We start from the raw sequence: 15628 nt of genomic DNA on the forward strand, positions 1-15628 counted from the left end.
GACATAGAGGGATGATGACCTTGATAAATCCTAGTTAGCACTCCAGAATTGTGAAGGTCAAAGGCCAACTTAATGGCATAATAGGAAATGCATTGCTGTTAAAGTCAGCAGCAGAAGTCAAGAATGCCCCCTTTGGAAGGCAGCTATGCTCACCACTAAACCACCAACGCCAAGAGTGCCCCCGTTTACCAGAACTGTTTAGTAATATTCTAGAAGTTTATTGTTTTTGTCAGATAGGAAGAAACTAATAGTAAAATTATAAAACAGGAACAAAATTATTATATTTTGTTTAAAATGAAGAATTAGGGCCGAGTGTGGTGGCTCATGCCTGTAATCCCAGCACTTTGGGAGGCTGAGGCAGGCAGATCACCTGAGGTCAGAAGTCTGAGACAAGCCTGGCCAACGTGACGAAACCTTATCTCTACTGAAAATACAAAAATTAGCTAGGCGTGGTGGCATGTACCTGTAATCCCAGCTACTCAGGAGGCTGAGACAGGAGAATCGCTTGAAACCAGGAGGCGGAGGTTTCAGTGAGCCAAGATCATGCCACTGCACTCCAGCCTGGGTGACAGAGCAAGACTCCTTCTCAAAAATAAAATAAAATGCAATAAAATGGAGAATTGAAGATAAGTTTAAAAAACTATATGAATTAACAGTTTAGTAAATGAACCAAAAATAAATACATTGCAAAATACTCTTCAAAAATAAATGCCTTAACAATATCCAATAATGTATAATAAAAAACATTAATATTAGCAGGAAAAAATGTTAAACTCCCAGGAGAAACTTCATAAGAAATGCATATGTTAACAATACATGTACAGTTTTTCTCAAGGACTATCGAAAAACAATTTGAACAATTGAAGGTATATGTTGTGTATATATACACACAGCTATATATACAACATATGTATATACCCACACCACATTGATGGATATGAAGTCTCTATATTGTAAACATGTAAATTCTACCCAAATTAATTTTATAAGTGAAAATCCAATTATAACCTCAGAGTGGTTACCAAAGTGTAAGCGTGGCAAGTCTTCAGTATGATAAAGGTTGCATTTACATTCAATGGGAGAAAAATAATTTATTCAGAAAATGATAGTTGAATCATTGTGAAAATAAAGACCAAATTTTATTATGTTAGGATTATTATTATTATTTTTCTTTAGAGACAGGGTCTTGTTGTGTCATTCCGGCTAGAGTACAGTGGTGTGATCATAGCTCACTGCAACCTCAACCTCTTGGGCTCAAGCGATCCTCCCAGCTCAGCCTTCTTGAGTAGCTGGGACAATAGGCGCCTGCTTTGTAAAGACCGGATCTTGCTGTGTTACCCAGCCTAGATTTAAACTCCTGTCCTCAGCTGATCCCCCTACTTCCTCCAGCCGAGTAGCTGGGATTATAGTCATGAGCCTGGCAGATAAAGTTTTTAAAGACAGAAACTAAAAGGAAGCAAATGGTAGATTTGTTAAAAAGAAAAAATTTAAAATTTCAAAAGATCAATATATCTTCTTAAAAAAAGTCAAATGACAAACTAAGTTAGATGTTTGTAACTTCAATTATCTAGAAGTAACCATTCGTATTTCCAAGGCAAAATGGATTTTTAAATGAAAAAATATAACTGGCTTTAAGAATAAAACAATAAGATCTGATCTATTTGGTTTTCATTTTTCTTTCCTTCTCTTCCTCCTTATTCTTCCTTCCTCCTTTCTTCTTTCTTTCCTCTTCCTCCTCCTCCTCTTCCTTCTTCTTCCTTCTTTTTCCTTCTTCTTCTTCCTACTTCTTCTTTTTCTCTTTCTTTCTTTTTTTTTTCTGAGAAACAGAGTCTCACTATGTTGCCCAGGCTAGAGAGCAGTGGCTGTTAACAGTCACAGTCATAGCACACTGCTGCAGCCTTGAATTCCTGAGCTCAAGAGATGATGCTGCCTCTGCTTCCCCAGTAATGGATACTACAGGCATGTGCCACTGTACCTGGCTTGGGTTTCATTTCTAAGAGTATTTTCATAGTTTGATTCCTTAGTTAAGAGTTATTTAATCAGAAGCCTCCCATCAGCTGTATCTTGTGAGGTAAGAAAATTGAATGATGTCTTCCAGGTTCATCTTAGTATGTTCTTTCTGCTTGGACAGATAGCAAGGTATTGATTCTCACATGAGACTGATTTTATTACTAGTTTGTTTTCTCTCTCTTACCTTTTCTTTTTTTCTCCTTTACTCATTTCTTTTTAAATTTTTTTAAAAACAGGTTAAGATTTGTCATAAAATTTCAGGCATTGCAGCAGTATATCAGAAGTGGTAGTTCCCTTTTTTCTCCCACCCCCAATCCTGTACCCCTAAGCCACCATATTTCTTTATTCTAAGTTATCCTTACCTGTTGATTCCATTCCTCTCTCAGTTCTATTAGCAATAGTTTCCATCTAATGGTTTCTATTAGCGGATATTAGGCCCTCATATATTTTGTTGAATGAGTGAGTGAATGAAAATGGTGGCTGTATGCTTAATTCCCTTATGAGCCAGTCAATCACAATTTTAAATGTAGCCCTGGGCCTTTTTTTGAAGAGCCAGTATTCTTTTTTACACATTTCAATATTTGACATGCTTTATCTTTGAAATGGCTTTTCTGTAAGATGAACATGTTTATGCTAAAATTCTAATTTAAATTTCTTTTTTCTTACAGCTGTTTTTGCAGCAGTGTTGCACTGGTAAGATTGTTTTTTTCTCCTGTGGTATTTTATGCAGATGTTTATAACTTACTAAAGCTATTTCCCATACATTTAAAGGAATAATTTCAGCATGATCAGTATGAATATATATTACATGTAACACAATAGTCCGAAAAGCTAGTTTAATTGATAAATCAGGGTCAGAATAATATAATTGTTTAATAAAAAAGAGATTCATTATTAAAGAGGCTATATTTGAGACTCCACTCAACATTAATATGTTCATGGTGAGAGAAAGATTAATTTTTTTAATCTTCTAGATAGAAATATGAATTTCATTAGATGTTTCTAAAATGGTAACCCAATGACATTTACAGTTTAATCTATACTTTTATTGTACTTCACTTAAAATATTCTCGTTCATTTTAATTTTAAAATCTAATTTGATTTTTTATAGAGGGAAATTTTAGTATAAATGCAATGCATACTGAGCGGAAAACAAATATAGATACTATTGTACTTGAGTGTTATTACAAAATTATCTACAAGTTAACTGATACTTTTATTTTTGCTTTTAGCTTACTTTAAAAAATAATACTTACAGTGTAAGTTTTAACACTGTTGCTTTGTTTTGTTTTTCCAGGAGCCATATAACACACCTCTTTGAAAATGACCGTCATTTTTCTCACCTCTCAACATTGGAAAGGGAGATGGCTTTTCGCACTGAAATGGTTAGTTTTTATTTGGCATTTCATCATAGTACTTTAGGAATTTAAAAACATTTAAGATTTTTTATTATGGAAAATTTCAAGATGTTCCAAAGTAGGAAGAGTAGATGCTCCAGCTTCTACAGCTGACTGCCACAGCCAGTTTTCCTTCATCTACACCCCCACTCAATATGTCTTTTTATTTTTTTGTTTTTATTTATTAATTTTTTTTTTCGAGACGGAGTCTCGCTCTGTCAACCAGGCTGGAGTGCAGTGGCACCATCTCGGCTTACTGCAAGCTGCACCTCCCAGGTTCACACCATTCTCCCGCCTCAGCCTCCTGAGTAGCTGGGACTACAGGTGCCTGCCACCATGCCCGGCTAATTTTGTTTTTTGTATTTTTAGTAGAGACTGGGTTTCATCGTGTTAGCCAGGATGGTCTCGATCTCCTGACCTCGTGATCTGCCTGCCTCAGCCTCCCAAAGTGCTGGGATTACAGGCGTGAGCCACCGTGCCTGGCCAGCTATCTCTTTTTAAAGGGAATCCCAGACATATCATTTCATGCTTTCATACTTTCATAAGTGTCTCTAAAGATAAGACTTTGTTTTAACTATGGCACAAAACCATGGCTCAAGACATACTGGAAAACAATTAACAATATCCTTAATATAATCAAATAGAAATCAGTATTTAAATACCCTGTTTCGCACTTAAAAAAAAAAAAAAACAAAAACAGTTGATGTGTTTAAATAGGATCCAAACAGTGCCTACACATTGCATTTAGTTGATGTGTATCTTAAGTCTTTTAATATGTGAATTCCTTTACCTGTTTTTGTTTTGTTTTCCCGCTGTTTGTTTGTTGAGAAATCCAGCTGATTTGTCCTATAGAATTACCCATAATAATGCACATTCTTCAATTATGTTCCTGTATCCCAAGTTTCCTGAACATTTATGGATCAGAAGATTTGACTTTTTTTCTGGCAGGAATACTTCCTACGTGGTGCTGTATATTTCTATTGTATCAGGCCAAGAGGCACGTCATATCTGGTTGTCTCACTTTCTGTGATGTTAAGATTGATCACTGGCTTTAGGTATTGTGACGCTGATTCCTCCTATAGCCTAGCCATTAGCCTAGGTTAGTTATTTCATTATCCTTCTCAAACTGTGGTACCTAGTCTATCACTTTTTCTTTGCACTTATTAGCTATAATTCTTCTATTAAGAACTTTCACACAATACCTTTTGATTTCTCTCTGAGGTATATTTCATAGAGGAAAGACAGAAAGATGCTTTATTCTTTCTTTTTATTTACCAATATTCAGAAAAATGAGTAGCTTCCCTAGCATCTTCTAGTAGTGATCAATGGAGTACTTTCTTTTGGAGTATCATTATGATATGATGGATTTTAACATATTTTGTAAACTTTCCTGTCTATAGCTATTAAAGCCCTTGCAGCTCTCCCTGTTTGCCCTTGATGTGACCTCACTAGTATCCATAGCTTCCTTACTTTCAGGTACTACAAGACATTTTCTTCTGAGACCTGGCATCAGCCAGTTTTCCCATGAGCCACCATTCCTGTCAGTGGCAGATGCTCATTGCTACTAGATTGGCCATTGTATTTTGGCCTTTTTCCTGAACAGAATTAGGCTACAAAAATTTTTTTAAAGAGAAAATAAATCATGAATTTATATTAATTTTTTAAATGGAAACAAGATTAGATTTTTTTACTTATTTGATATTAATCTTTTAGTTTGAGAATCTTGGTTTCAAATTATTGATTTGTTAGGAATAAAAGTACCAAAGGTATAATTAAAAATGTGATTACTGAAAAGAGTTTAAGATTTTCTTGCAGTTCGGTTCTTCACAGGGCAACCCCCAGAACTGGGGCTCAGCCTGGGAGGCCATGTGGGTTCTTGGCTTTGGGCAGGAAGGAATTCAAGAATGCTCCAACAGAGTAAAGTGAAAATAAGTTTATCTTAAGAAAGTAAAGGGATGAAAGGGTGGCTACTCCACAGGCAGAGCAGCTGTGAGGGCTGCTGGTTGATTGTTTTTAAGGTTATTTCTTCATCATATGCTAAACAAGAGGTGGATTATTCATGAGTTTCTGGGAACAGGGAGGGGAATTCCTGGAACTGAGGGTTTTTCCCTCTTTCAGACCATATAGGGTAACTTCCAGAGGTTGCTTTGGCATTTGTAAACTGTCATGCTGCTCGTGGGAGTTTCCTTTAGTATGCTAATGTATTATAATGAGCACTAAGGATGACCAGAAATCACTTTAGTTGCCATCTTGGTTTTGGCGGGTTTTGGCTGGCTTCTTTACGGCATCCTGTATTATCAGCAGGGTTTTTGTGACCTGTAACTTGTGAAACCAGTCCTGCCGAATTCCTGGGCTCCATTTTAACCTTAGGGTATAGTCCACTAGGGATATATAGTAAAATTACAATATCTTAATGTTACTTGAAATCTTCTTCCAAGTTGATAAATAGTTCATTCCTTTCTTTCATTTTTATTTTGATATTTAGGGATTTTTAAATTTTTATTTTATAATTAAACATATGTTTCCAAAATCAAACCCACAAAAGAAGGAAGGTATAGTTCCCTAAGGCTGTCATAAAGAAGTGCAACAAGCTAGGTGTCTTAAAACAGCAGAAATGTATTCTCTCACAGTTCCAGAGACTAGCAGTGGGACATTAAGGTGTTGACGAGCATCTTGTCTCTGAAGGCTGGAGGGAAGAGTCCTTCCTTGCCTCTTTTCAGCCTCTGGTGGTTGCTGGCCATCTTTGGAATTCCTTGGCATGCTGATGCCTCACCCCAGTCTCTGATCCATCTTCACACGGCCTTTTCCCCTGTGTGCCTGTAGCTTTGAGGCCAAATATTCCTCTTTATGTAGGTACATCAGTTGTGTTGGGTTTAGAGTCCACCTTAATCCAATATGACCTCATCTTAACTTGATCACGTCTGCAAGAATCCTATTTCCAAATAAGATCAATCCGCAGGGTCTGGTGGACATGAAATTTTAGGGGACATTATCCAAATCAGTACACAAGGAAACATAATTTTAAAAATAGTGATATCAGAGCCAATACATCAGAGTATCAAGACCATTTTTTTCTTTTTCAATAAATTTCTGGGTAGGCATATCACTTTTGTATTTGTGAGTCTTAAACCCAGTTTAAACTTTGGCAGCTACTGGTACTGGCTACCAGGGCAGCTCCAGGCAAAACTGAGGATGCAAATACAAGACGTAGATTTATCTTGTGTTTCTCTGTCTTCCCTCACGCTGCCACTTAGACTCTCCGTTAGGCTTCTAGTATTTTCTTGTTTTTTTGTCTCACATATTATTCCACCCTTGCTATCTTTCTAAAGTAGTATGCCAAGCTAAAAAACCATCTCTTTTCTTCAAAATAGGACCACTCCCCACCCTTATCCCCAGTTGCACAGGGTTCCTACCTTATGCTGACTTGATAGGAGGGAAAATAATCTGTAAAATTAGGTGGCACCTGAGTGAAATTCATATGTAATAATACATCGGTGTGTAGCCTTCTCAACACATTTGCATTTTTGCCTGTAAATCCGGAGGAAAAATGAGTGATAGTGTCATTTTGGGGATTAAAATAAGCAGAGGAGTATTTTTGGCTTGAGATTTCTTGGTTCATGATAAATTTTAGTTCCATAATAAACCACTCACTCTATTCATAAGATAGCATTTTCTAACAGTTATATTAGTATGGGTAATAGGATTTTCTAAGTTGAAGTATGCTGAGTCGTATTATTTTTTAAATGCTGAAACTTTTTGAAGCTATTTTGCATTTAGCTGTTTCAACTAAGATAAGTTTATGTGAAAATACATAGTTTTTTCGCAAGTTTAGGATTTATCAGTTATCAGAAACCTGTGAAATTCATTGTATTAATAGCTATTACTTAATTGCTTTGTTTTTCAAAAACAGTGTATTTACTTAGAAGTGGCATCACAATTATGTACCTTTTGTTATTTTAATTGAGCATTTCCTTATTTCAGGGACTGTATTATTCCTATTTCAAGACTATTGTGGAAGCACCCTCATTTTTGAATGGAGTATGGATGATCATGAATGATAAACTGACTGAATACCCCCTTGTCATTAATACATTAAAAAGATTCAATCTTTACCCTGAGGTAAGGTAATTTTTCCAATTGTGATTTTTCACTTTTGTAAAACTTTTTTGTATTAAATGCTGATTCTAAATCTAAGATATAATTCAATGTATTAAATTGTATTTAATTTTTTAAAAGAAAATATGTATCTTGTGGAGGAATATGTAAAAAAAGATCATTATTGATTTTGAGGAGGGGGCTTTAATTCTGTGGGGAACTGTTGATTTGATTGCATTGTTTAGAAAATACAAAAACTAGATTTGGTGTGCCTGTAGGGATTATACCAAGGGAGCGCTGTCACTTTTACATGTCATTTGTTAAATGTTTTCTTCCCTTTCCTCATTTAATTGAGTGCACTTTCTTGAGTGGGAGTGGAGGGAAGGTGAGCCCAATCCAGCAAGTGGAGATGACATTTGGCCTCTCCTTTATCCTCCTTGCAAAACTATAAATTTGTTGATGTGGAACTCTAGTTCAATAGAATATATGCTTTAATGATTTTGTCAGAAGGCCTTCCAGATAGATATTGAACTATCCACCAGCAGTGTTTTTGAAACTGTTTATTTACCTGCATCTTTGTTAATTGGATAGACAAAGAAATTGAAGTCACATGATGTATTTCATTCATTGATTTTATACACATATATATGTGTTCTCTATGTGTATATAACACACATACATATACATATAATGCATTTTTACTTTTAAAAATAATTGCCAATTCATGCCTTTTATCTATATTTCTATTAAAATTTTTTAAGTTCATTTATTATATACTGGATATTAATATAATGCTATATAATGAAACATTTTCCCCAGTTGTTTGCCCTTTAGCTTTGTGTATGATGTCTGTATATTTTTTTCTATATAGAACTATATCTATGAATCTTTTTTGTCTTTTATACATACATGTAAAAAACTTCATTTTTATAATCATAATTTTTTTTAATTTATCTGGAATTGGTTTTGATGCATAGTGTGAGGTAGGAATCTAACCTTGAATTGTTTTTTGAAAATGGTATTGTGTGTAACCTAACACTGATGAGGTGTCCATCCTCCCTCCACTGGTTTGAAGTAAGCTTTTTTCTTTATATGCAGAATTATTATACATACATGCTTGCATGTGTTTCTGGATTTTGTGCTCAGTATTGCCTTAGATTGAGGTCGTGGGAAGTGGACTTTGAGATGGAGATTTGCATGCAGGAAGTAGTTGAGGGAGTATCCTTAGGGCCAACACCTGAAGGGGGATGAATGAAGCAGAATGAGGCAGGAGGAAGAGGAGAGCTTTGATGCAGTCACTGTGACCTCATCCAGTCCCTGGGCAGCTCTGGATCTGGGATGGCTTTGCAGAGTTGTCCTACCTTGAGAGAAGGGCCCCTGGCCTCGATGTCTTTCCCTATTGACTAGTCAGTCATTGGATGCAGATTGCCCTTGGGTAGGGGATGCCACCTTGAGTGAATTTACTTTCTTCAGCCATGTGTTCCCATGGAGGGACACAGCTTCAAGCTCTCAGGCACTAGTCTTCTAACCAGCTGGAGGAATGAGTACCTCAGCCCGGAAGAGGGAATCTGGGGTGGCTTGTCACCACTTGTACCATGGTTATATTGATCTGTCTAGCCATTCTTGTGCCAGTATCACACTATTTTAATTATTAAAAGTGTAAGACTTAGTATCTGTTAAAACATTCCCTTTAGTTTTCTTGTAAGTTTTCTAGATACATTTTAGACACTTGGAATTTTGATTGGAATTATTTTATGTTTATGAGTTAATTTGAGGCAGAATTCATATCTTAAATAATTCAGTCTATTCCAGTAGACCCAGTATCTTTTACTTGTGCAAGTCTTCTTTTGTGTCTCTTAGTAGAGTTTGTATAGCTTTTGAAAAACATAAATTTAGCACTTTTTTTTGGCCCATATTTTGTCCTTACCCATGGATGAACAATTGAAAACTGACCAGTGAAGAATCTGCCTAGGAGATTCTGAGCCTCGTTTTACTACATTTAAAGGGAGCCAAGTGGATGGTATAGAAAGGGAAAATATGGCAATTGTCACAATATCTCAAAAGTATTCTAGTAATGAAAATTGTTTAGTATATTTTCTTAAGATGCCACTATATTTTTAAAAAATAGGTAATTTTGGCCAGCTGGTACCGGATTTATACCAAAATAATGGACTTGATTGGTATTCAAACCAAGATATGTTGGACGGTTACCAGAGGAGAAGGACTCAGCCCTATTGAAAGCTGTGAAGGTAAGTTTCTTTCTGTAATATTGTCCAGTTATCTGTTGTAATGTAATAAACTTATCCAGCATAATAAACTTACACTGTAAACTTAGTGGTGTAAGCAACACACATTTTATTATGCATATGGATTCTACAAGTCCAGAATTTGGGCAGGCTTTAGCGGGGCTGGTTTATCTCCATGATTTCAGGGACCTCTGCTGCTAAGACTCAATGTCTGGGAAGGCTGGAGTTAACTGAGAGGCTGCATTGCTCACATTTTGGCTCCTGGGCATGGAGGACTGTGAGGCTGAGCTCAACTGGAACTGTCAGCTGGGACACCTACATGTGGCCTTTCTGGTTGACTTGGGGTTTTTGAAAGCAAAGTACCTCAGAGTAGTAGTAAGACTTTTACTATGGCAGCTGAAGGCTCCAAGCTGGACACTGTATGACCTCTTATGACCTAGCCTCAGAAGTCACATAGTGTTGCTTCTGCCATACTCTGTTGAAAGAGTCACAAGCCCAGTGAAACTCAAAAATGGGGGCTGTAGACCCCATACCTCCAGAGGAGGCATATCCGTGAATTTGCAGCCCTGTTTTAAAACCATCATTGCTAATTACCCTGATCTCATCTATGTTCTGCAGTAGTGTTGTGTTTTCACGTGGGAACCAAGGCAACTATTTAATATATCTGGCAACCATTTTCAGAATGAACACAATTTAATATAAATTGCTAGACACATAAGGTAATTTGGGTTAATGTGATTAGAACATATGTTTTATTTATTTTTAAAGGATTGGGAGATCCTGCTTGCTTTTATGTTGCTGTAATTTTTATTTTAAATGGAATAATGATGGCATTATTCTTCATATATGGCACATATTTAAGGTAAGAATATTTTAGTGTTTATAAGATATACTAAAATAAAATAGTTGATTATTTAATAGTTAATCATTGATTAATTTATAGTTCAGTTTTATGAAAATATCCTAAAATATCTTATTATCATAAAATCATTCATTATTTGCATGATTTCCCCACTGCCATGGCCCATCACACTTAAGATAGTTTTAGAGATGTAAATAGAATTGGGAGTACTTGATAAATTTAATTACTATTTTTTTTGCGACAGGGTCTCACTCTGTCACCCAGGCTGGAGTGCAGTAGTGTGATCTCTGCTTACTGCAACCTCCGCCTCCTGGGTTCAAGCGATCCTCCCATTTCAGCCTCCTGAGTAGCTGGGACTATAGGTGCACGCCACCAAACTCAGCTAATTTTTTGTATTTTTTGTGGAGACAGGGTTTTGCTATGTTGCCCAGACTAGTCTCAACTTCCTGGGCTTGACTGATCTGCCCATCTCAGCCTCCCAAAGTACTGGGATTACAGGCATGAGCCACAGTGCCTGGCATAAATTTTAAATATTCATAGGCATTCGGGCATAAACAATATATATTCCATATATTGTTATGGAATATCAAATATATTGTTATGGAACAATATATTTCATTTGCTGTATGTATGTATATACGTGTGTGTGCTGAGATGTGTGAAGTCTTCTTACTGTAGTTTTGGTGTAAAAAAAGACTGTAGACTACTGCTTAAGGTAGCATGAGCGAGCAGCTTTTACCTTAGAGCATTTGGGTTTTTCCAGATGGCTGTCTCTGGTTCTTCTTCCAATGTCAATGGCTGTAGATTGTTTTAGTCTCGCTGTGTCACCCAGGGACCCAGGCTGGAGTGCAGTGGTGCGATCTCGGCTCACTGCAAGCTCCGCCTCCTGGGTTCACTCCATTCTCCTGCCTCAGCCTCTCCGAGTAGCTGGGACTACAGGTGCCCGCCACCACGCCCAGCTAATTGTTTTTTGCATTTTTAGTAGAGACGGGGTTTCACCGTGGTCTCGATCTCCTGACCTCGTGATCCACCCGCCTCGGCCTCCCAAAGTGCTGGGATTACAAGCATGAGCCACCGCGCCCGGCAGCTGTAGATTGTTTCAGCTCCATCCAGTATATATTGTTTACATAAAATATAAGGGAAAAGACCACTCATTATCAAATGATATTAATAGCTCTTTATTAATGTTAAAATAGAAGTATCTTCTATGTAATATTTAGAAGTGTCTTCTGTACAATATTTAATATCTGACCTGATTTACTTTACAGTTGAGCAGCATTCCTGAAACTAAAAGGCTAATTTTTTAAGGTTTTTTATGTTTACTTTTCTTCTTATTTTTTTGCCAATTTGTTATACTGTATATATGTTTGAAGTATTTCACCTTGAGATTATCTTTAGAATTTTCTTCCTTGCTGCTTATTGATTCTTTGTAGTACAGAATTATGAGAATTGTATATGATTTTCAATTTGGGATAATGAGTTTGAATTTGCTGTTATCCCATTATCTCCTTTCCTTTGGAAGTGTGGCATTTTAAGTTTAGTACCTCAAAGATGTGTTGAGTTTCTAGCCCACCGTTTGAGTATCTAGCAGTTACTTGATAAGCATTTGTCAAATGAAGAAGCTGTTAGAAGATCAATGTAAAATATATTTGCATATAGATTTAAGACACTTTGATGTTACTATTTCTGACTTAGGTCTAAGAAAATTCTTTTGTTTAATTGGGGAGACTAAAATAAAAATGCATGATTAAAAGATGATTGTGAAAGATTTTGTTTTTGAAACAAGACGCAGGGAAATAAGTTAAACCAAAAGAATATGGTAATGAGAAAAGGAGGCTGACTTGAGGGAAAGTGGGCCTGTGTGCTTGCATTGTAATGAGCCAGAGGGAGAGAAACTTGGTGGTGTCTATTCATTTTGCTGAGTACTGCCCATCTGTCTATGGGTAGCTTTATTACATTTGGGAAATTAGATTTTAAATAAGAGAAGTTAAAATATGAAACATGGCATTACTGCTAAGCTGCTAATCTGCACTTATGCTACCCTTTTTTTAAAAAAATATGGGGTCTCGCTATATTGTTGCCCAGGCTGGAGTCCAGTGACTATTCACAGATGTGGTCACAGTGCACTATAGCCTCAAACCACTGGCTTCGAGCAATCCTCCTGCCTCAGCCTCCCAAGTAGCTGGAACTACAAGTGTGTGCCGCCATGTCTGGCTACTTTTTTAACTGAAAGAAGAATTTGTAAACATCTGTTAAAGAAAGCATTCATATTTTCTTCTATTGCTTGTTATAACTGTTTTTTCAAAGGCAGAAGGCATAACATCTACTGAAGAGAATAAAAGTTTCTGGTTTTGGTTGAGGGGTTTTTGGTGGTTTTGGCCCTGACCTGACCTAACCCTGTGGTGCCTGGTAGGCAGTTTTTTGTCTACATGGGAGATGCATATTCAGTCGTTTAGTCAACACACACTATTCATACCAAGTAGTTTCTTAAAACTCTGGGCTCTGAGAGCATGGGAGTGCAGCAGGGTGTGTGTGAATGGAAGATAGACAGGAAGGAAAAATAAAGTGCTTAGAACTCCAGAGGCAGGAGAAATTTGTTCTGCATAGAGGGGCTACTTTAATGTGACCTTGTAGAATCAGAGGTATTTGGATAGGTGGAAATAAACCATGAGGATAAAAGCATACCAGTGGGAGGCAAAGGCCAAAATCTAGTATGTGGAAAGCAGGTAATAAGCAGATCAGTTTTGCTGGGATGCATGTTCTTCAGGGAGTGTTGTGGAGGATTCAGATTGGAACAGTGGTTGTGCTGGATGATGAAAAGGCCTTGGTAACTGACTGGCTTGAAACCTATTCCAAAGCAAGTGAAATAAATACAAAAATTGACCAGTATAAGAACAGGATTCAAGCTGAAGCATGATCTCATGGAACACTTGACTTTTCCCAGTCCCCAAAGTCAAGCAGTGACTACTTCAGCACAGTGTTTGTCAAATTGCAGGGCATCACTTATTAGAGAGTTTTAAAATTGATTCAGTGGGTTGAGCCCATTTCGTTTTAGATGAAGAAAAAAAAACACTGCAAAGTAAATAATATCGTATACCACACTAATAAGGATAGATACTATTTAGAGAAACTTCTATTTGCTATATATATACACACACACACACACACACACACACATCACATGTGTGTGTGCTGAGTTGCGTAAAGTCTTCTTACTGTAGTTTTGGTGTAAAAACGTCTGCAGACTACTGCTTAAGGTGGCATGAGGGAGCAGCTTTTACCTTAGAGCATTTGGGTCTTTCCAGATGGCTGTCTCTGGTTCTTCCAATGTCAGTGGCTGTAGCTTGTTTCAGCTCCGCCCACTTGACTGCTTTGTGCTTTAGCTGGCCCCTTTTGTGTTACCCAACTCTTGGACCCCATGGTGGCCTGCACTAGCAGCACATGTTTTCATTTTTCCAGCTTTCCTTTTGCTGTTTGTGGGCTTTTTCTTAACCCGGAACCATCTCTTTAGCTCTATTCAAAGGCATCCTAAACTGAAGGTTCTTTCCAAAATTGATACTGATGTATATCATTTTGAATAGAGTCTCTTATCACTTCTTTTCTGTCAGTGTTTTTCATTGCATTTTTATATGTTTTTTGACCTGAAGTCACATTTAGAGGTTTCAAATTACTGGTTAGTTCTTAATGTTTTCTTCCTTGATGGTTAGTCACCTTTGTAATTTTATGACAGGGATAAAGCTGCAGACTTCTTAAAATATGGGTTAAAAATAAAGAGGAGGATATCTAAAGTTGTTTTTAGGATTAAAAAAATAAATTGTATTATATACTGAGAAATAAAAGTTGAGATTAGCAGAATAGAAATTTGCAGGCAGATTGACTGTGACATTTTAAATTCAGAAGTATATTTGTTTTGAAATAATATACATATAGGTTTTTAGAAGCCAGGTAAGCCAGTCCATTTCACCAGAAATGGAAGAAGGGAAAATAGAAAACAGCCAAATGGTGAATGGAGCCAGGCTGCCAAGCTCTTAACTTGAGGAGATGAAGTGAGATCTGTTTTTCAAACACAGCCTACTCATGGTATAATTCTTTTTCTGGAATTCTCAATATTTTAGTATTTTTTAAAAATACTCATTGTTAATTATTTTTTGAAGCTGTATTGATTTATACTTACTGTTATTTATTTCATAAGATACCCTGATATTTCTTAGCCACAGACTAACAGTTTCTGAAGGCCAGTTTCTTAAGACCCAGTGTGTGGAAATCTCTGTGCTGCAAGTAAGAAGGAGCATTGGTTGTTGGGCAGTTAGAACTTTCCCCATAGTTTCTTCTGGAGGAAATTCATACATGCTTAAGGTTCTCTTATTGATAAATATAAAAAACTTTTGGTGTTGGAGTCTAAGGCAGATATCAAGCAGGTGATACTAAAACTTTTATTCTTTGCACTTTAGTGTGCTTTTAATATTATTTTGGAGTTCGAGATTAGCTAGGTTATGGTAAATTGTTGAGGAAGAATAGATTGGATAGTATATTAAGCTGTTAAATAATGTTTATGTTTAACAGTTCTCTGGAAAAATACATATGTATATAAAGTTTATTATAAATTTTACTGCTATGTAAGGATGAGTGCAAACAATAACAGGGTTTCTAAGCAGGAGATTTTTTCTTTCTCTTTTGAAAAGGGTGCCAGAAATACTCTGACTAGCTGAAATAAAAGAGGGAGTACAATACTGGGATACAGAGGCCTGGTGGAATCAGAGAATCATCGAAAAAAGTGCCTTTGTTTAAGGCTCATTCCTTTGTAGGTGTTAGGTTTATCCCTACTGGCTGCCAGTTCTTCTTTGCCTGTCGCTGTCCTTCAGGCTTGCTTTCCTGGTTCCTTCCCATCTGCCTCAGAATGTGTTCATCCCTTACCTTCTCTCTCACATGACAAAATTAAGGCAAAACTTTTTTTTTTTTGAGACGAAGTCTCACTCTGTTGCCCAGGCTGGAGTGCAACGGTGCGATCTCAGCTCACT

At 36.7% G+C, this 15628-nt stretch overlaps 1 protein-coding gene across 1 annotated transcript in view; it reads left to right on the top strand.

The window, feature by feature from the left end:
• The window catches only part of LOC100606199 (dpy-19 like C-mannosyltransferase 1), a 108533-nt gene that overhangs the window by 16868 nt on the left and 76037 nt on the right, over positions 1-15628 (top strand). Inside the window, exons 2-6 of the mRNA XM_030795781.1 lie at positions 2679-2703; positions 3308-3395; positions 7389-7526; positions 9631-9751; positions 10517-10610. Coding sequence (XP_030651641.1) covers positions 2679-2703; positions 3308-3395; positions 7389-7526; positions 9631-9751; positions 10517-10610 — 466 coding nt within the window. The remainder of the gene's footprint in view (positions 1-2678; positions 2704-3307; positions 3396-7388; positions 7527-9630; positions 9752-10516; positions 10611-15628) is intronic.

Source organism: Nomascus leucogenys, chromosome 17, assembly GCF_006542625.1.
Source record: "Nomascus leucogenys isolate Asia chromosome 17, Asia_NLE_v1, whole genome shotgun sequence".
NCBI classification, from domain to species: Eukaryota; Metazoa; Chordata; class Mammalia; order Primates; family Hylobatidae; genus Nomascus; species Nomascus leucogenys.